General features: G+C 38.0%; 1 protein-coding gene and 1 long non-coding RNA gene across 8 annotated transcripts in view; one reads left to right on the plus strand and one right to left on the minus strand.

The window, feature by feature from the left end:
* Positions 1–22,210, plus strand: part of LOC137854473 (uncharacterized) — a 53,614-nt gene that overhangs the window by 16,812 nt on the left and 14,592 nt on the right. The window contains exon 2 of the long non-coding RNA XR_011095185.1: positions 12,669–12,721. This is a non-coding gene — a long non-coding RNA (uncharacterized lncRNA). The remainder of the gene's footprint in view (positions 1–12,668; positions 12,722–22,210) is intronic.
* FHL5 (four and a half LIM domains 5) overlaps positions 6,011–22,210 on the minus strand; it is a 28,911-nt gene continuing 12,711 nt past the window's right edge. For 5 of the 7 annotated variants that reach the window (XM_068677901.1, XM_068677904.1, XM_068677900.1 and 2 more), the window contains 5 exons: positions 16,830–17,011; positions 14,160–14,334; positions 11,819–11,988; positions 8,707–8,893; positions 6,011–7,702 (listed from right to left, as the gene is read on the minus strand). In XM_068677901.1, coding sequence (XP_068534002.1) covers positions 7,551–7,702; positions 8,707–8,893; positions 11,819–11,988; positions 14,160–14,334; positions 16,830–16,988 — 843 coding nt within the window. In that variant the 5' untranslated portion in view covers positions 16,989–17,011 and the 3' untranslated portion in view covers positions 6,011–7,550. Of the gene's footprint in view, positions 7,703–8,706; positions 8,894–11,818; positions 11,989–14,159; positions 14,335–16,829; positions 17,012–17,086; positions 17,154–18,229; positions 18,251–22,210 lie in introns of those variants that run through there. The other 2 variants (XM_068677906.1, XM_068677902.1) reach the window with 2 other exon arrangements.

A 22,210-nucleotide genomic window follows, 5' to 3' on the forward strand; every position in this document is an offset into this window, starting at 1 on the left:
GTGGGCCCAAGGCACGGGCAGAAGACAGAAATCCTGCTAAATCCTGCTTTAGACAAGGCTTTCGGGTTTTGGCAGTTTTCCAAAAATATGAAATGAGAATAAAAGCGACTAATCCTGGCTAATTCTGTTTAGGCTTTTCAGAGCTTGTCTCTGATCCCAGTGAGGAAATACCAGAATTAGAACTGTCCCTGCAGCTCTCCTGCATATTCAGGCAGACTCAAAGCCTTTACGTGAAATGGCCTCTGAGATGTTTTTCCAGGGAAGCCACTCCCCATCATCACCTGTGATCCTGGAGTGGATCATGCCCTTGTGGTGAGCCCTGGCCTATGTCTGGGCCTTGCAGCCCTGCTTGCTTTATGGCTCTGTGCTGAATGCCTGGCCAAGACAGGGAGCTTTCCTCTGAGGCTGGCCTTGTCAGGTTGGTACAGGTACCTCCATTTTACAGCTGATGGCCTGGAACATTACCCAACCTAAAAAGCTTACAAGTGTATTTCACCAAGCACCTACTATTACACAGGGCTTTGTACAAGCAAGGCAGGCCTCTGGCGTAACCCCTGGGTACTGGGGGCATGCAGCAGCTCTGCAAGGTGGGCAGCATGCTCTCCAGCACACCATGGTGAGATGTGTACAGTGGGGGCTGTATGAATTAGCCAACATCACAAAAGTGGACTCTAAGGCAAATCTCTGGGTACTTAAGTAACATTGCCAAGACCCTTCATTATCCTGCAGCCCCAATCTGCACCATGCATTTGCTTGCCAGGAAATGTGTGTGCAATTCGTTAATGCAGAGGAGATCTAACTGGACCAGTGGATCTTTGCAGGGATGACACGAGGCATCTCTATGAGATAAAGTTTCACTTTTTGTTGTCAATTAGGTTCTTGAATCAAAATCAAGCAAAGCACATGACCTGCTCAATGAAAAGGTTCTTTAGTATACTGCAAACATTATATATATATATATATTTCACTTGCTTTGTTTTGTGAAATGGTAATTTAATTTTGACTGAAATCTCCTAGAGATGAAAAAGGGAAAGAGGAGAACAGGAGCTGGCCTGAGAAAGCTTGGTAAAGAGCTCAACAAAAAGCATTTAACTTTGAGAGTGTTTTATAGGCAAATAGCAATATGCTTTAAACTGAAGGTCTCAGTAAACAGTACCACACATGTTCCAGAAAAAAAAAATAAAAAAAATCAGTCAGGGTTGGTTTACCTTTCAGTGCATTAAGAGTTAGGACTGCAATAAGGATTTTGTAGAAATTAAAAAAAGAACCAAGCTAACAAGGAATAAGTTGGCTATCATGAGAAAGCTAGAACATTCAAGAGTTAAAGGTTAAAGAAATACAAATGTTTAAAAACATTGGAAGGTGATATTCAGATGACCCAACTTGTCAGTTCTCTAAGATGGCATGAGAACAGGCCCTTGACAGGAGACTGGGAGACTGGTGTCCTAAGGATGGTCCTCTATCACATGCTCACAGAGAACATGCTGGGCTACCATTTAGTTAACAGATTTATTATCAGTTTCTTATTACTTGGGGTAGGTGCTATTAACAACCTTTTACAGACATCTGCTTTCATAGCCATAAATTTCTACTCTGATTGCAGCCCTTCCAATAAAAATGAGCTTGTTTGCAAGAAATGAGCAGTCATTTTTTATTTTTTATTTTTTTTATTTCCTTTGAGAAACGAGAATGACAAAAAATGAAATTCATCAAAACTGGATAAAGACGTTTACATGATTTTTCACTTTTTTTTTTTTTTTTTTTTTTTAATTCTGTGCTCAGGTGGGAAATACGATTTTTTATTTTTTGCTAATTAGTCTAGCAAAATCTGACCCCAAGTCTAAGGTGAAGATAGAGATGGCTAAATGAGGATCTTGTTAATATGCCTACCTGAGGCAAGCCTTTAATATAAAATTACTCTAAGCTGAACACTGGGGTTCAAATATAAGCAACTGTCTGAGGCTGTTTGGATTTTGTTACCTCCTGCTGGGGCAGTGCTCTATTTAGTAACTCTCCCAGGAAAGGTTTGTGACTGTGCCTTTGTGCCAGACTGAGATTCTTTCCCTGTTAACTGCTCTTCTGGTCATGTGTGGACATTGCGCGAATACACCTGAAGACTACCAGGACGTGAGCAGTTGGGGGAGCAGGAATAAGTGACTTGAGGAGGAGCTGAGATGCTTGAGTGAAATATTTGAACCCCTCAAAACCTGCTCTGTTTTTTAGTTACCTCTGTACCGGTGCCCAGTCTATAGGCAGGAACCAAGTGTTTGTTGTTTGTCCTCAAAGCCTCACACAGACTAAGCATGAAAAGGATTTGTGGCTCATGCTTTTCAGGAATGTGGTGATAATGCAGTCTCTTACATGCAGGAACTTTGCAGTTTAGGTAGTGCTAAAAAAATCTGCAGTGAATGAGATGAATGTCAACCATCTTGAATATCTAATGGGAGAGGACAGTAAAAGACAGAGCATAGGCACAAGCTTATAAAACCAGATACATTATAACCAAGACAGAGGTAGGGTTCATTATCTTGGATGTAATTCTGTACAATGGTTGTCCTTCTGACACTGAGTTAGTTTGCATTGAACAGATCCAGCTTCTTACGTGACATATTTGCTCACCATTGGGGATATTTGTGTGGCTGTGCTGTAAGGATATCTCTATCTGGTCTCATCTTCAGGGAGCCGCAGCAAGAACTCAGTTAAAAAATGCAGGATGTGGGAAGGAAACTGATACATGGGGCTGGAATGACCCTATCCCGGAGGTACTCTGGGTGTTTCAGCAATTCCTTAACTTTTTTTTTTTTTTTTTTTTTGTGACAATTCTTGCAAATAACAACTCACTTTAATCAGGTACTTCATTGGCAGATGTCTCCTGCACTACTGAGTAAAGGACATAAGGGGAAATGGAGGCCAGTTGCATTTGTCAGTAAATCTGGAGGAGCAGAAAGGCAAGCCTACAGAAATATTGAAATGGGTATTATTGGACATACGTTCTTTCTAACATGCCAAGAAAAGCTTACTGATACAGGCCAAAGCAGATAATAATATCCCTAGACCTTCCACTGCAGCCACCTATTGCCAATTGCATAACACCCCTGCAGTATGATAACTGCAGCCATGTCTCTCCTCCAAAGGTCTTATTGCCCTCTTGTACCTCAAAATACTTGTACCTTGTACATCTGGATATGATGAACTGAAACTTCTGTTTAGAAATAGTAGTCTGTAACCTTACTAGGTGTTTTGTACTTCGATTTCAGTTGCCAGGTTTCCTGGTTTCCTGTGACTCAGTCCTTTAAAATTTTGGTAATTTGAGGGTAAAGAAGCATGCAGGCATACACATACATTCTCTACGAGATATTATTAACAAGAATGTAGAGGATTTATTGCAGCATTCCTGCTTGATTTGTAAACAAGTTTGTTCAGGGTATGGACTTGAATTCTATCCAACATTTTTGCTTACAGAAATGATCTCCCAGCTTCCACTCAGGCAGTCAGTTAACATCACTTTCTTTCAGCTATTGATATTTGTCATTGTATAAATGTCACTGTTGCTTTTACTTGTCTTCCTAAAATACAATATGCTGCTCTAGATCCATTCTGTTAAATTAAGTGTGTTTCACAAAAGCTTTGACCAGGTGCTGGAACTGATGGTGAAGTCAATGGGGTCTTAGCAGATATCTCTTTCTGTTGTGATGAGGCCCATGAACTGTTTGAAACAACAGGCCCGGAAGATCTCACAAAACCTTGCTGCTCCCCCTCTAATGCACCTGGGGCTAGACTGAGCCACTCTTACCATCAACAAGGCTGGGGACAATATCCACTGGTAGACTACAACAGCCAGTTGAATATGCATACGCTGAAATACTGCAAAAAAACTACACTGCGATGTAACACCCACTTCACTGATGTGGCCAGACCATGCTGTAGCTCTTCCCTAGTCTAGGTTCACATATCTTTCCAGAAAACCAGGGGACAAGGGAAGAAGAGAATGGAGGATGTCTAGCTGGTTTCATCCTGCATGTAAGTCATGGGTCTGGAGCATGTGCGTTGGCCTGGAAATACTGGGAAATGATCCCACATTCCAGAGTTAAGTTACAGCTCGTGTGCATCACCTGCAACAGCATCTGCTGAAAACATGCCATGATTTTAAAAGTAGTAGTCTGGGGAAAGACTGACAACTTCCTCTCACTGCATGAGCTTGTCTCAGATTGAAAAATGTGACATTCAGAATTATGCGTAGATAAGGGTCACTTGGTGATAACACTGCAGGGCTTGTCTGTGTATTTTAAGCATGTTCTTTCTGGGTGTTCTCTCAGGATTAGGCAGTGATTGAAGAACCTCAGCCTTAAGCACTGAGGGTGGTAATAGGGCACCTACTTCAGTCTTAAGAAGTTAGTCTCAAATAACAGTCTCCCTCCTGCTCCCCTGAGGCAATTGTGAGTACAGCAGCATGTGATCAGGACATCAGAGACACCACTGTACCTTGGGACAATTTAGCTTAACCATAACAAAAGCAAGGTGATTACCTTAGAGTTGGGCAGCTGGGGAAGAAGTAGATATATCTGAAAATAAAACACTACAATGTTAAAGAAAAGCACAACATTAACAAAAACAAATTGACCTACCAAAAAATAAATCCCTCAAACTTCCATCCTCTGAGGTTTATTAAACAAAATTGAATTGCATTGGAGTCTGTACCCTGATTATCCAGCAGTAAATCAAATGTTAGCAACAAGAACTGAAGCTGACCATCTGGCTATTTTGCCCAGTGCTTTGCTAACCCAGGCACTCATGCTGTACCTGCTGTTTCATGCAATGATCAAACAACACTTAAAACTGACCACATAGTTCTGCCCCCCTTGGCTCCAAGCTCACCTACAAGCCTCAACATTACTTAGAAGCAGCCTTCTAATTTCAGGTTTCCAATACTGGGAGGTTTGCTTTCCTTTGTTCTTCAGCCAAATATAGCCTCTTAACTTACAGCAGCCTTCTTATACCCTCCATGATCTGTGGTCCTCTACAGAGATATGTGGTTTATTCTTGTAGCCCTACTAAGCTCCTATTCAAGTTGGGTTTCATCTATCATGAGCACAGGTGACCCAAATTGTGCAGAGTATTACTGTATTTATGTTTAGACATCAGTAGCTGGTGACAGTAACTAGGAAATATCAATCTAATATGTAATATAACTTTTATTCCAACTATTTATAGCGATCACATTTATTTCTTTTTATTACTCTGAAGTGAAAAGGCTCAGTTTCAGATTTGACTTTAGTGTATTTACTGCAGGAGAGATAAATAATTCAGTTAGTATTTCTAAAAATATAATTGGTTGATGAGTCAGAACAGAATTTCATTTTCATAAATGTTAAGGCTAGAAGATTGGGATTATCGTGATCAATGTGTGTGATCTGTGACTCTGCCGTGTCTTAGGATTCTGCCTGATAATTCCTGCGTCACTTCATAATTAAGCTAGAACATTGCTCAGACAAGACTGAGTAAAGGGCCTGAGCTACATTCTTGCAATTTGCTGAATGTTATTTCACACAACAAAAATAAAAGGTATGCCCCACAAACATGTCTGCATTTGATGATTCATCATTTTCATTTAAAAATCGAAGACCATTAACATTTACTAATGGGATAATTTGTAATAGTTCAGTACACATTTTTAGAGCATCATACTTAACTGCACCACTATATATGTGTGTGTGTCTATATGCGTGTCCACACACAGTATATGTGTGTGTATATATGTATGTATACATTCATATATATATATATATATATATGTACCTTTTCTTAAGGCAATTTCTATTTATGGGAATTCAAGTTTTACCAAGAACCTGTATCAGCCATGTGCAATGTGAAAATAGAAAAGGAAGCAGCTGGGATTAAATGAAAAGGCATAAACCAATCGAACTCCAAACCCCAATAAAAGTTGTTGTGAAAGAAGAAACTGAAAAAAAAAGAAAAAAGAAAAAAAAAAGAAAAAAAAAAGAACAACACATAGAGCAAAAGATCAATATTTTATTGACTGGAAAACAGACTGCTATGTACTTGTTGGTCAGTCATTATCCATATTGATTTTACGCCACTGCAGTTCAGCTCTGCCTTACCTATGCTCACATGCTCTTTTTTTCTCCCTTTTACACTTAAAGTAGTGTCTGACTTCAATATGAATAAAGCCCTCTCAAGTCAGCCAAATAACTGTAAGCAATTAGCATCAGGGTCTAAAGGAGAATGCATGGTTTTAAGAGATGTGAGATGAGGAATAAAACAGCGCTGAGTGGTGCAGAACCACTGTGCCATTCACCATGGCCTGGTAGATGCTGCAACATGAGTCAGACTGTTGTAACATAGAGTGTGAAACAAGGAAGAGAAAAAATGCTTGTAACTCAGTTCTAGATGACCTTTAATAATAGACAATTGAGCAATGAAGCTCAGCAAGGTATAACCTTCTCAAAGCCAGCTACCTAGAAATGAATACCTTGTACTGCAAGTGAGGACTGCCTAGCTTGCAATGGCAACATTACAAATTCTTGACATAATATTGGCAAATGCATGTGGTGCATGACAAAATGAATCAGGTATTGGCTCTGAAGAGCTTATAGCCTGCTACTGACAAGCATGCATTTACAAGAAAAAAAGTAGACTGAATAAAAGACAGCAATGTGGAAATGTCAAGGCCTTTAAGTGTCTTGATTGCTGGCAAATGGGTTTTGTGGGGAACAAGACTGCAAAGTACAACTTTAAAGGGACAACTGTGAGTTGGTTCTTGTCCCTACTAATAAAAAGTATATTTTAAGAATGCATTTGAAGCTCCAATGAAAACAATGGAGACAGAGTTTTAAAGCATATTAGCTATGGGAAACTGTACATTAGTACTATCCAATCTTGGGCAATACTTACCTCTTACAGTAGATCAAAATACATCATTATTTATGTTCTGAAATATTTATACCTAAAGAATTAAGTAAAATTAATCCCTTTGGGGAGAGGACCCATCACTCAGTCTTTTGGATGACTAAAGTCATGGAAAACTTAATTTTCCGAGGAGCAATCTCAGTAAGGAGAGAAAACAAAACAAAACAAAACAAAACACTTTTATCCCTTTACCTGGCCCTGGAATGGACTTCTCTGACTTGGTGTCTCTTTGTGTACACCTACATTCTCTTTGTTAGGCGTGCTAATGCCTCATCATTACTTGTATGCCATATAGACTTTTCATACTTTTTGGTTCATGGGAGATGAAATGTAAATTTTTAAGCTTCTAACAGCAGAGTGCAGTATGTTACAAGGAAACATACTGTAGCTACATTTTAAATATATACTAATATTTTCTGCAGTTTTCTTAGCCAGTATGTGGCTATTTATTATTATTATATTTTTAACAAGCAGTTCAGAACTATGATAGAATTAAACTGCTGTTTGAAAATTATGTGAATGACTAAATAAGTAGTGTGCTGTTTAGATGATTTTCTTATTGCAAGTAACAAAGAACACATTTAAAGAGTGAGAATAATGCATCTGTATAGCTCTCCACAGAACTATGAAGCAGAGCCACATTCGTTACAAAGGACATCATCCTGCTTAGTAAGGAATTCTTCGCCCACCAGTGAGACAGAGCATTTTGCACAGTTAAAGCATTCCCCATGCCACTGGCGCTCTTCAAATGAGATAAACTTGGCACCTCCAAGAGCTGAAAGAGATTATGAGAATGAAGATGTGAATCCGGTATTTCTGGACATGGTTCAGAAACGCAACAGATTGTTTTCTGATGTATGATCACATTGTTATTCATACAGAAAACAAATTAATGAACAAAAATCCATAGTCTTTTTTAGCTGAATTGAAAAACAAAACAAAACAAAACAGAAAACACAAAACAAAAACAACAAACAAACAAACAAAAAATAAAAACAACACATAACCAACCACTTTAAGATAGTGAGACAAAATAATAGTGAGATACTGGGAAATATTTTAAGTACAGCCATAAGTCACTCGATTGTTTTCATATCCCATTATGAACTCTGAATGGAACAAGTTTATCAGAATGTCCATTAAGGTTTGCAGATCTTCCCAACAAACTCTCATGAAAATTATTTGCAATGCATAGATACATATAGTTTCTATACAATACTGACTGAGATTTAATTGTTTTCACCAAGTATCTTCAAGATAGTGTCTTTGGGAAATTTCCAGATCATGGAGTTTCCAGACCATGGAAGTGCACAAGGATGCATACAAAGAGATTTGTTATGTTTGGCAAGCTCTCGAACTTGACAGGTGTGCCTTACCAGCGGGCAGTTACCTCACATCCAGTTTTATCACATTTTTATTTAAAAACAAAGGCAAACCAATTACAGCCATGAGGGACTAGTGTGTATTGGCTGAAGAAGAGCCAAAAATGCCTTTTAATATATTCTTGGGATTCTATGCATTTTTAGTGCATAAAGTGCTAAGTCAAGTGATGAGAGAATGTTTGGCACATAAAAGAGCACAGCATTGAGGGAACACGTGTGATCAGTATGTCCTAGCGAGACGTGTTGCATTTGACAGAGAGGTGGTCTCTCCAGTACCTAGCTATCTCTGTCTTTAATTATGATGGGACTATTTTTAATGCCATTTTCTACAGTAAAGATTTTGAGATGAGACTGATGATTCCTCAGTGTCTAGTCCCTTCTAAAAGATAAGACTCACCTGTAATAGGTTTCTTGCAAGCAGCACACTTCTCAGCATAAAATCTGCTGTAACAGTCTACACAGTATGGGTACTCATCTTTGGAGATAAACCTTTGTCCAGACAGTTGAGTTTTACATCCAGCACAGACAAAGCATTCTTTATGCCAAGGCTGGTCATGGTAGGTCACTCCCCCAGAAGTTATTACCTAACATATTGATAAAAAAAAGACATAGCAATAAAACAAAGGCATGAATCATGAAGGATTATCCAGTGATTCATAAGTTCTTCCACTTGTTTCTCTCTTCCAACATGCACAAGTGAAGAGAGAGACAGTATGGTCATGTCGACTATTTTTCATCTGGAAAACTCAACTAAGACTTCATCTGAAAACCTGACTAATTGCAGCTGATATGAATATACCAGTGTTCTGTTATTTTTGATTTCTTATCACAGAATAACCTTATGGCTTGTAATGAACAGGTTAGCTTGTCATGAGTTTTTTCTATTACCCATCTGGGTAAAGGCTGAGCATCAGGCATACTCTCAGTGCAACGATTCTGTGATGGACAGTGTCTGATAGAAATGACGATGCGAAAAGGGCTAATCTCCAACTGGAATCGATATTTTGCTGTCTCAAAATTGAAGCAGCATTTTAAGTAGGAGGAAAAAGACAGTAAAGAGGCAGAAATGAGACAGAAAGGAGATCTACATTGTCAGAAAAAGGAAAAATAGTGTTTGTCACTGTCATCAAATTTCCATTCCCTGCAACTCACTCACAGCTCTCCACTGGTTATTTCTGAAGAAGGAAATTTCCAGTTGCTTCAGGGCTTCCATATGTGCAGTAAAGAGTAAGTTTCACAGAAGTTTTGAGGGACTGTTTAAAGGAGTTTCTCTAGAAATAAAAATGAGCTCTAAGATGGTGTTTCTACCACCAAGACACGTATGACAGTAAATGAATGGATGAGTGAGTGAATAAGTGAGTGAATTAGTATAGTTAGAACAGGAAAAGAAAGAGTTGGAGAAACTCAATTAAATAAAAATAAAGGCACCATGACAATTTCCTGGGAAACACAGCTTCATGAAAATAAAGAATTATACTGGGTGATGTCAGGCAATAAGAAATTTAAATGGTTCCCAATCTTTTTAGTATTCTAGTATTGGGCTACAATAAGAGTTAATCTGTCTTTCCATTAAAATCTCAAAATTTCAAATGTTTTTTCTCTGGCACAGAATTGAAGACTTTAGCAATTCAGTCTCTTTGATTTCACTTATTTATGGAAACCGATATAGTTTTATTTAGTAAAATTGTTTTAGTATGCATGTAGTCTATTTGCATTCCTATAATTTTTAAGAAGCAAATCCTGATTATTTCATATAAATGCTGTTAACCTCAATTTCTCTAATAAATATGGAGCAGAATTACTATATTTGTCATGTGATCATTTAATGCAAATAAATGGCTAGATATAGAGGCTTAGGAATATCTGGAGGTATTTTCTAAAGTTTAACTGTTGAAGAAAACAGTGTGACTCTTGACTTGTATTATCACAACTAAGTATTACTTATTCTGATTATTGCCTGATACATTTCAAGAGAAAACAATGTTTGACCTTGAACACCTTTGTCAGCTTAGGTGGCTGATTTTGCATGTGAATACATCTGACAAACGTAAAGAGAGGCATATTTATCAAGGCAAGGTCAGTTGTTATCAGGAAGGTTTTAAAAAACTTTCTGTAAAATTCAACCTTTGTTAAAAAAATCACAACTAATAAAAAAAAAAATTGTTTTTGTCAACAAATATAATTAAGCTTATATTAATATTATCTAGAATAAAATGGCAAATGCTGTCACAGTTAGTTTTCAGTGTCTAATATCAATACCAAAAGGAAGACTTGGCTCTTCCTGTCCATTCACCAGACATTTTGCGTGATCCAGCATCTTCCTCCATGAGCAATAATGCCCCACTAAGGAGCACAGGCATCTTTGTTATGGATTTAAAGTTAGGTGGTGTGACACCCTCGTTACATCCTATTTCTCCAGTGTTAGGAAACCTAGTGTCTTGATATAACTTTGCTGTCAGGAAAAGAATTAATGTCTTCCACAGGAGTAGTTATTTAAAATATAGCACTGTTTCCCATAGATCCTGAATTACTGTGAACAAGTCACTAAACAGAGACACACCATTTTTTTGTTACAAATGCACATCTCTTTTTTGTTGTTTACCTCCGCTATTCCCCAGGCTTGTCTTACTGAGCTATCTAAACATACCATAATCTCTGGTGTATTTATTGCCATAATTTGCACCCAACATTTCCATAAATTCAGAAAGTTAACTGGCATTCCTATTCTATTGTTAAAAGACTGAAACAGAAAGGGAAGTACTAAAACTTCCTAACTTCATCCACATAACTGGGGGGTCAGATGTGGGAGTTTAAGCTCTTTGTATACTCACAGGTGCTCTCCTAAATATCTTGAGAGCTCTACTGATGAAAAAAAGACTAAAAGCTTCTAATTTAAGCATCCACATTAAATACTTTAAAACAGGTGATATGAATACCTGTTGGAGAAACAAAGCAAGCTCCAGGTGCTCCTGAAAAGCAGCTAACAGCAATTATAAATAGCTGTAGTTACAGGCAATAAGAGTTCTGTTGATCTCAAGATTGTTTTCCTGTGTTTCTTATCTGCTTTTAGAAAAGCACTTTAAAGTACTAAAAGCATTATTTGTTGACAAAAACTGTAAGGAAACAAGGATAAAAGAAATATATTCTTACTTTATTAAAGCTTGTTAAGCATATAGTCTGAACTTTCATCCAGCTATGTGACTTGTCCTCATAAGCTCTAATGTGTAAATTTTTTATTTTATATATTTTTTTTAAGCTTTGGCTGTTTTACAGAAAAGAACTCATCTAAGAATTCATGTTCTCTACTGATAATCTCTTTTGCCCATTATGACTTAAATTTCAGACTTCTAGATGAGAATGGAAGTAAGAATTTACAGAGGTTATTTTAAGCCTGAACTTTAAAGATTGCAGAAAAAAACTGTTAGCATAATTTTTGCTGTTGAACAATCTGGTCTTGACTTGACCAAAAATAACATGCCAGCACAGTGAAATTTCTCCATTGTAATTACCTTTTTGCAAGAGTAGCAATGGTGAGCAAATTGCTTCTCAAAACAGGGCACACAGTAATTCTCATTGTCTTTGGTGATCAATGGTTTTGTTCCCAGTGGTTGCCGGCAATACTGACAAACAAAACAGGATTCATGCCAGGAACTTCCTTTAAATTCCATTTTACGAGAACCTGCAAAAATCATTACAATGGTCCCAAATACAGCCTTGTAACAAGAGTTTTAAATGTCATGAAGACTCCTATTTTTAGTATTTTTATCTTAGTATCGCCTACCCCAAAAACCACTTATCCTTAACGCCATAGGTTTTACAAGAGCATATTTAATCTCTAAAACACATTCAATACCATACAGTCACATGGCAAAAGACATACCAAACTGTGACATTTTTTTTTTTTAGTCTTTACTTATATGACTCTTAGAGTTTCTGTGATACAATTCAGTTGCTCAAAGTTTTTCTCACTGCAAGGACAGATGCAATTCCAAAAGGAAGTCACTTAGTTAAATGTCTGCTACACCAGTTTCAGAGCTTTTAAGTTGTGTACAGGTGCACTGTACACCTTAATGTAGATGTGGAAGCCTAAAATATTCACACGTCTGAAAATGACTCATTCAGTGACTCTCCACCATAGCTTCCACCTCTGCCAGTAACATCAGACTGCAAAGAGAGGTGCCAGGCACTTTACCATCCTTTCCCCAGGAAGGAGAGAATTGATGATGATTAATCGTGGAATACTTGCTACCTGGACTGTGGGTTTAGAGGAAAGAGAAACTATTAGTTGTACTTAAACATAAAGAGTTTGCAGCTTCCTCCTGGTGATCAGAAGGCTAAATTTGCTATCTTTGCCTACAGGGTCTTTTCAATATACAGCTAGCAAGTTGAAGAAGAAGTCAACGATTAACAAGGTAGGAACTGGTTAGCATCACTTCAGTTCTTTGTTTGCAATGTTATTCCTACCCTCAACATTTGCTGTGAGGATTTAGTCTCCTAGGACAAAAGGACAGATTTAGTCTCTCTAGGACAAAATCAACAAGGTGGATGGTAGAAGAGGGTGGGTTGGGGTGGGGGGAAGGTGTTTATTTTGAGTTTCTCACTGCTCTAGTCTGCTAGTGATAGGCAGTAGGTTTCATTAATCTCCCTGTGCTGAGTCTGTTCTGCCCACAATGATAATTGTTGAGTGATGTCCCTGTCCTTATCTCAAACCTTGAGCCCTTTTCATTATATTTTCTCCCTGTTTTTCTTTGGAGGAGGGGTGGGGGGAGAGTATATTGCCACAAATAGAACTTTAACCTGCAATGAAAAAGAAAATAAATACAATAGTACAAGTACATAGTTTTATTAACTCTACAGGTTAAACCAAGACATGGGTAACCTAATATCTATATTAAGATGATAATTCTTCACAGCCTGGATCTTATTGTTTGGCATTAATCTGAAAAATAAACTTCCTGTGTTGCTGGTAAGTTTACTGATGTTCTTGGCCAGAGGTTCCCAATCTAGTAGTTATGAGACCAAGGTACATAGCTTGCTGCTGGTATTTGGACCTATATGCGTGATCTGTAAGAGGATGTAAGCATTGAGGGTTTTCAGAAGTTTGCGACCCACTCTCCTTGGCAGACTACTCCATTTTGGCACACAAACTGCTCTTGCTTCTCTTAGAGGCAGCCTCTGAAGAGGCAGCTTTAAGCAGTGTCTCTGTCGCATTAGCTTTACTGGTGTGGAAGCAATGAAGGACCTAGACAAACAACTACCAAAAACTGAAAAGCGGTTCAGAGGAAAGTGCAAAATTTTCAAAGTTGCTCATGTTAGGAAATAAAACTATTGTAAACACATCTGTATGTGTTTTTTAGTAAAAATGTTGATAATGATTTGAACATAAAACACCATGTTTTGACAATTAAAGCAAAAGATATTTCTGAGGGAAAGAAATGGTTTATAAAGACTGTGAGCCAGGTCTGATACTCAAGGTCTTGCCAAGGCGACAGACAAAATGCAGATGTCTTGTCTAGCCCTGCACTCCTGCTAACGATCTCTGTTTGTCTACCTACACTCACAGTGGGATACACTTCCTAAGAACTGCAGGCAGAATCAAGGACTCAGCGTGAACACATCTTTTTCTATTTTGAACTCTAATATTCTTTATAAGGATTCATAAGCCCTGCTAGTGCTAGACCAGAGGTGTCTGTCTTGCCTCTTTAATGCTGGCAGGGTACTACAAGAGGGAGATGCAGTCACCTGCAAGCTGTTTTGAATGTCAAGGATTTTATAGGTGGGTTATTCAAGGATGTGATTTTAATTAAAAATGCAGTTCCATTTTTCAGTGAAAGGTCTTTGTTGTCTTACCAGGCATAATGGTCTTCTGACAGTGGAAACACTTAGATGAATACTCATTAGAGTAGCATTCAGTACACAGCAAGAGCTCGTCCTTTGCAGCAAATGGTTTCTCCACCAGAGAGCAACTGCATTTGGCACAGTTGAAGCATCTCTCATGCCAGTGGCGGCCTTTGTAGGCCAGATCCTTGGAGAAAGTATGTCCATGTTAATGAAGACATTTCTTTACAGTGTTCTTTTTTCCTCAGCTCCTCCCAGAAATAAAGTGAAAAATGCAGAACATTTTGATAGCAATTCAAAGAGAATACAGTTGCATCCAGCAGAAGGTGTGTCAGCCCTCATAGTCTCTGTGTTAGGGTATATTGCAACTCTCTTGTACAGGATGTTAGGATCTGCTTTGGCACAGGCAATTGAAGCAATTGTTCTTCCCTGTGCAACATCAGAGCGATGTTTATATTGGAAGACCAATCATATATTTTTACAGTTGGCCTTCAAGGGAAAGCAAGTAATTAACATTTTTAATGTGCACAGGCCACCTGACAAGAAATGCATTCTCTGAAGACTTTTAAACAGAACTTCATGCATTTTTTAATGTTACTGCTTTTTCTTCCAGCTGACTCTACATAACACTAAAGAAAGATCATATTATTGCAGAGAGCAAGCAATTAAAATCTCATTAATTGAGAAAAAAATGGTTCTTAGGAAGAGTATTAAAAAATCATTGCTTTTGTTTACACCTAATATAAGTCCTTCTAAAAAGCTGGCAGAAAGATGTTTGTTTAAGACTCAGCAGGCTTAGAAGATGAAAAAGCTAATAGTATATGTATGAGACTTCCACTAAGAATTCACAAAAAGAGCAAACACCAGATTTTATTTTTCCAAGGTTAAAAAAAACAAGGGAAAAATGCACCACCCAAAAAAAAAATCCGTAAAAAATAAACCAGACCCTTCCAGGTCTCCTTTATAAATAAAAAGCTCAAAAGGGCACAAAGCCAATCTCATTTTTCTAGTTTGTCAGTTCCCCACCCCTTAAAATGCTAAAATGAGAAATGAAATACATACCAGGCATCATTTTTAGGAGGTGCTGAGTGTTTACCACTTTCATTTGCTTTAGCTAGCACCCTGAACCATTTAGAAAATGGGCTATCACCCCAGAGCAGCCTGAGGCAAAGATCTGGTAAGACGGAGAGGAAGAGATCTAAGTTCTACATGTAGCACCTTGGCAGAATTGGTAAAACCATCTGTAGGCCTCTGTGGGCCACTTCTCATACCGTGGCTCTCCTTTCATGTTATCTCTGCTTTTTTTTCTCTCAATTTTTCCTCCTAGTCAGTCAAAAGACATGATTATTTTATTTTATTTTATTTTATTTTATTTTATTTTATTTTATTTTATTTTATTTTATTTTATTTTATTTTATTTTATTTTATTTTATTTTATTTTATTTTATTTTAGTTAGTTAATGATCTTTGATATCAGTAGTCCTGCCATTTAATTTTAAATTGTAGTAGTGGAGTTATTGAGGGCAGAGTATAAGTTCTCCTGGTGACCCTGACTGGAGCTGCACATAGAAGTTTGCAGTTGAAAAACACGGGTGAGTGTTTGAAAACAATCATCATCCAAATTAATGTTTTTCTTTGATTCCTTTATGGAACTGAGCTATACTCAGATAATGTACTTTGAAAACCATGAAATATGTTGACCAGGGAGACCTCCCAAGAGGCTTACTTTATTAACTTTATGGCCCAGCATTCTTTGTGACACAAAGGGAAAAGGTTTAGTGATGAGACTCAGTAGACCAGGTTGATGGTTGGACTTGATGATCTTGAAGGCTTTTTACAATCTAGATGATTCTATGATTCTTTTATTTCAAAAGAACATAGACAAAATGAGCATGGGGAGAATGTGAGCAGTACATACTGACCTCAGCAAAACCAGGGTGTTTTGACAGTTTTCAAGTTAAAACTATATATATATTAACAAAAAAAAAAAAAAAAAAGACGTCTTGCAGTAAATTGAATTCAAGAGTACTGGAAACCCTGTGAAAGGCCACAAAGGAATTCATAATATTAATTATTCTCAGAAAGGGGAGAGGTGGAAGGAAAGTCAAGTCCAGAAACACTGCCTCTAATGTTTTCTCTGAGAGACAAGCAAAGTGGAAGTTAAAATGAAAACACAGCATTTCCAAAATTCAGAAGGCACAAAATACATATCATAAATATTGCTTCTTTTCAGCCTGACATCTGTAGGTCAACACCTGCGGTCAAAGTATTTTATACAATAGTTGAAGTCAATTTTTCCAATGCATGTCTCAGATATTCTAAAGCTTCTCTCAGCCTGACCCACTGAATTCCTTTGGCACCCTGCTATTCCTCAAGCACTGTGGTGAACACCTTCTGTTGGTGAGTGAGCAGAGATGAATAGAATCCAGATGTGGTCCATGCGGACACCACAGCTTTAACTCATGCTTGAAGTGTATGTATGCACAGATTTCATCATTTAGAAAAAGCCCTGAAGCTTTTCTATTCTGGGAAAATAGCTCTGCTGTATACATATGTACAATCACTATGCTTAGGTTTCTTCACTAGCACAGGAGTATGTAGAGGGACTGATATAGAATCCATCATTTAAAAAATGGGATTTGTGTGTAATCTAAGAAAAGACCAAGGAAGTTAAATCCTTACCTTAGAATCACACTCAATAGGTTTCTTGCACTCTTCACAGGGGTTGGCAAACAGGCTGTCATAACATGTGACACAATAAGCATTTTCTTCCCTTAATGCATACTTCCTTCCACGAAGAGACTGCAGGCAGTAATGACAGTCTGTCTGATTGCTGGTCATTCTGGTGGGGTTTTCCGGGTGATCTGGAAAGATGGAAAAATCATGTAATTGAATGAATGGCAGTTTGCTTGCCCAAATAATTCGTACTGCTTCATTACCTGTGAAAGTCAGTATAGGTGTGTCTTAGTCCTTTGCAGTGCTCTGGATTTCTAATTCTGGGCTGTTCTATAATAAAATGGCAGTCTTTAATGACAAATACTATATATTTTGTTACCTAAATAATGGGGAGCAAGAAAGTTACTTCAGCTTAGTTGACTGGCATTTACAATGATAAGTCAGGTACCTGAAAATGAAGGTGCCTTTGTGTTCTGTATCTACAACTACTGATGTCACGAGCATTATGGATGCTGGATGGTGTGGCATGTTTTATTCAGAAATCAAGGAATTGAGAGAGAAATGAGAATTCAAAAATTAATCAAACTGTGGAGTTAAAAGGCTATAAAGAAATGTCAAGCACTTTCTGGTGTTCCCCTGGCTCTCCCTTCTCATTCCTGTCTTTCTGCTCATTCCTGTATTTTGAACGTGCTCCTCCCTACCCAAACCAACCAACCAACAAAACAGAAGGAAGACAAAGGTCTCCAAGCTTTATGACTATTTTTGCATAATCCCAACTGTGCTGCTAATACTTGATGGCAGTGTAGGGTAATAAAAATACCCCTGGGTAGCAAAAAAGCAAAATATAAAAAGAAATAAACAAAATAAAATCCAAGCAAAATAATAACTCAAAGCAAGTTTGTCTTGTTGTTATTGGAAAAGATCGTTTTTACTTATACATTTCTGTATTGCCAGATTCCCTGTTGGCAGAGCCAAGACACTGTGAGATAGATGATATTTCTGTGCCAGCCAAGTGCAGGAAATACCACAAATCTATTGAGATCCAATTGTATGAGTTTCCCATCCTTCAGTTTTTCAGGCTAAAGAGGCTTGGATAAGTATCCAAACTTTAGCTGCTTATAGTTCAGTTACTGCTGAATGTTTTAAGGATTGTGGGGATGCAGACTTTTTTCAGTCATCTTGTTACTGGTTGGATCATCAGCACTTTGCTAAAATTGGGTCTTGATTCCTGGGAATGAAGGACAAAGAATCTAGAAAGTTCCCAGTGAAGCAAACCCAGAAACATCTGCTGGATTCATTGGATTGCACTCTTCATTAAACTCATCAGTGATTGTCACTGCATACAGTGCCAGCAGTCATAAATTTTAGATTGAAAACAACTGGGGAAGGTCTCCTAAAATACTTACATATCAGTGAATTTGGGCAGCTGAAATCTTTTTACGCTGACTAATGGTGCAAGTTAGTTTATCTTAACCAGATGCAAGGCCTGATAGCAAGGAAAAGAAACATATTAGAAACAGGATTTGAGGGATCACTTACCACCACAGAGCTTACATCTAATCCATTTAGGAGAAGTCACTCATACTTGTTTGTATATATTCACCAGCTATCTTATACACATGGTTCAGCTTTAAAAAGGCAATTAACTTTTTCTGGGTTTCTGGTTTGTGAGATGTAATCTAAACTGATAGCTTCAACTATGAGAAGGAACAGTTACTGGAGGTCTCCACTGGCACTAATGCATATAACCAGGAATTTATTAATCTATTCCTAGAGGGGCTGTAGTAAGCCTGTGGAAAAAAGTGGCAGGGAGAGAGGCTATAATGCTTATCTCAGACCAAAAGTAATGACTTGTTTATTTGGCACAAGCTATGGAAAACTAGTTCCTGTAAATTGAAAATCTTTGGAGTTGAATTGATTTACTGTTTTTTCTGACTGCCCTAAATCTTAGTGCTAGCCTAGACAGAATGTAGTAAGGAAGTCAAATAATCTGGAACTCAGATCAGTGGGAAATGTGCTTTCTTAAAAATATTAAAGATGTATTTTATGTGATAACCTTGGGATAATAGTATTTCCTTAAGATCAAAGAGAGCTTTGAGTGTGCAAAGAACGAACCAAAGTATGAGTGAAAATGATATCCATCATGCAACACATATAAAAACTAGGCACGGTGCAGTAATTCAGTGCATGATCCATACACAGTTGTCACTAAAACCAAAGTTAAATTTTGCTCATTTTCTTCTATCTTGGGAAATTCTTCTAAATTTGTGGTTATAGAGACAGTCAAGAAGGAATGCTTGTGGTTAGCTGGGCTCCACGTTAAAGGTCATAGGACAGGCTTGAAACTGTGTTTCAGAGGAATTTTTTTGGGGGGGGCGGGGGGGGAGTTAGAATCATGGAATGGTTTGGGTTGGAAGGGACCTTAAAGATCATTTAACTCTAACCCCCCTTGCCATGGGCAGAGACATCTCCCACCAGACCAGGTTGCTCAGAGCCCCATCTAGCCTGAACACCTCCAGGGATGGAGCATCCACAGCTTCTCTGGGCAACCTTTGTCAGTGTCTCACCACTCTTGTAGAAATGAATTTGTTTATAAAATCTGATCTAAATCTCCCCTCTTTTAGTTTAAAGCTATTATCCTTTGTCATATCACTGCACTCCCTCCCCAGCTTTCCTGTAGGCCCTCTGTAGTTACTGGAATGCCGCAATGAGGTCTTCCCAGAGCCTTCTCTTCTTCAGGCTGAACAACCACAACTCCTTCAGCCTGTCTTCATAGGAGAGGTGTTCCAGCCCCTTGATCATCCTCATGGCCCTCCTCTGGACTCGTTCTAATACATCCATGTCCTTCTTGTGCTGGGGGCCCCAGAGCTGAACCTAGTTCTCCAGGTGGGGTCTTATGAGAGCACAGCAGAGGGGGAGAATCACCTCCCTTGTCCTGCTGGCCATGCTGCTTTTGATGCAGCCCAGGATTCAGTTGGCTTTCTGGGCTGCAAGAGCACACTGATGGAATTATGTCAGAGTTATGAACTAGTTAGTTATGAAATGCCTCTGAGGATAACCCTGACCAGACTACCTTCCTGATTTCCTCTCTGCTGAATCAGTTCCTCAGCTTCATAACAGTTTCACCTCAGCCTACAAGTGGTGATGGTAAAATCCTAACAGGACAAGTATGATGAACTTATCTATCAGTTATAGTGGGTTGTGTTGCACAAAGTTCATCAAAAAATAGCTTCAGATATCTGAAGATACATCTCTTTTGTTGCTGTTGTTTTTTGTAATGAATGGCAATAGGTTTTAACGTTATTGAAACCTCTCTATACTGAACTAGTTTGTTCAAAATGTGGCTCTCTTGATTTTCTTCCCCCCCACCCCAGGCCAATCTATTTCAGGAAGCCCAGGTTATGCATTTGCACAAGATGCACTATTCTAATAGCTAACAACTTCCAAATCTGTAAAGTCCTCCTTAAAACCTATATGGGTATGCTAACAAAGTCCTATTACTCTTGTTTTATAGATGACAGTGGTTGCTGGAGAACATAAAAAGAGTATACCCAAGGCCAGATTCAAAGGCAGAGGGTACCCTTAGGCTGCTCCTCAAGTAAAGCCCTCAAGTCCTTGAAAGTTTTCTTCAGAAAGTCTTCAGAGTTTGACCATGATTAAATAAGGCCATGTTTGGGTATGAAGCATAGATGGTATGAAAAAGAATTATTATTATTATTATTTTTTTTTGTAAATCCTTTGGCAAAGGTCTGGGTAATCTCTGTGAACTGCTTTTACCCTTAGACAATACAACAAAAAAGTGAATCTCGGCTCCCCCAGCCCATTTACCCTTGCTCCAGTAAGTAAATCATGTTACAAGCACCATGTAGTTAAGTAGAATGTTTTTCCTGTGCTTTGATCCTGATCTCTAGAGAAATGTGTTTACTTTAAGTTTGCTGGAAGCTAGACTCCATGTTTTGAAGGTCGGTTCAGAAATCTCTGGAGGTCTGGTGCTATTCACTCTCATGGAATGAAATGCTGACTCCAGCATTCCAGCTGCTCACTTGCGTCCTAAGCACAGGGAGAGACTGCCATTTCTTCATTCCTTGGGAAAAGATGATTTTGTTATCTAGATTGGAGCAAAGCTAAAGCACAGCTGATTTTTGTGTAGATAGTAGGCACAGTCATGCAATGCCATTTATACTGTTAGGATACTCCTAGGGCTGCACAGAGATGTTGCCAAGGATGTGAGGATATTGCAGCTGATGTCCCTGGGGTCAGATCTGAGAATGCAGCAGCCTCATGGTATAAATTATAAAGCAGCTGAAAATAAAACAACAGAGCTAACTAGTCTGCCTACTGTTTTAACAGATTAAGGTAGAATTTAGCTACGACAAATTAGGAGAGGGACTTTCTGTAGAGTCAAATAGTTTCTTATAAGATGTAGAGCACTGGAAGTCTTCTAGCACAGAGAGCCATAATAAAATGGTTGCCAAGTCCACCCAAACCTAAATAAATGGTTCCATAAATGTGGAACCATCAGGAAAGGAGTGCTAGTTTTCTCACCAGACCTAAGAAGCACATCCATAGTGTTAACATATCTCTTAATTTATTTTAATATTCTCTGTAGATGTGATAATACATCTTAGATTATATAAACATAAAAAGCACAAACATTAATCCTACTTAGAAGGGAATGAATATACATATGTATTTGCTTATATGCATGCATGTAAAGATGTATCTTTTGTTTTGAGGTGATTTTAATGGATTATTTTGTGATCTAAATAAGGCTGCCATTAAACTGCATCATCTTTTTCATTAAGAGCATACCAGGAATGGAACAGGGCTCTCTGTTAGGCTCTAAAACTGTCATGAATAAAAAAAAATGATAGCAAAATAAATTGTTGCAACAATGAAGGGTAACTAAAACAAATCGATTTATTACAAGGGTGACACCCCTGCAAGCTATTCCAGACACACTTTTACTTTCAGTTAAGTACATATTTTCATCTTGGAACATAATTTTGCTTATTCACATGCACTTGCTGATTTAATTTTCCCTTGTGTGTGTGTGTGTCTGTGTGTGTGTGTAAGCTGCTGGACAATTCATTGCATACATTTACAAAATACCTTAGTGACTCAAGGTTACAAATGCATTATAAAGCCAACATCATTATGATAAAAAGTATCTAAGAATGCCATTATTTTATAAATGGAAGTTTTCAGCAATGTTCTCCAAGAAACATTTCAGAGATTACAGTTTTCGATTTCTCTGCATGATTGCTACCCCCTAGAAATTTGCTACTTTATTGTGGCTATACCTAATATAAACCCTGACCCCTCAAAAGGAAAAAAGAACAAAAACAAACCAACCAACCAAAAAAAAAACAAACAAAAAACAAAAA

Source organism: Anas acuta, chromosome 3 (genome assembly GCF_963932015.1).
Source record: "Anas acuta chromosome 3, bAnaAcu1.1, whole genome shotgun sequence".
NCBI classification, from domain to species: Eukaryota; Metazoa; Chordata; class Aves; order Anseriformes; family Anatidae; genus Anas; species Anas acuta.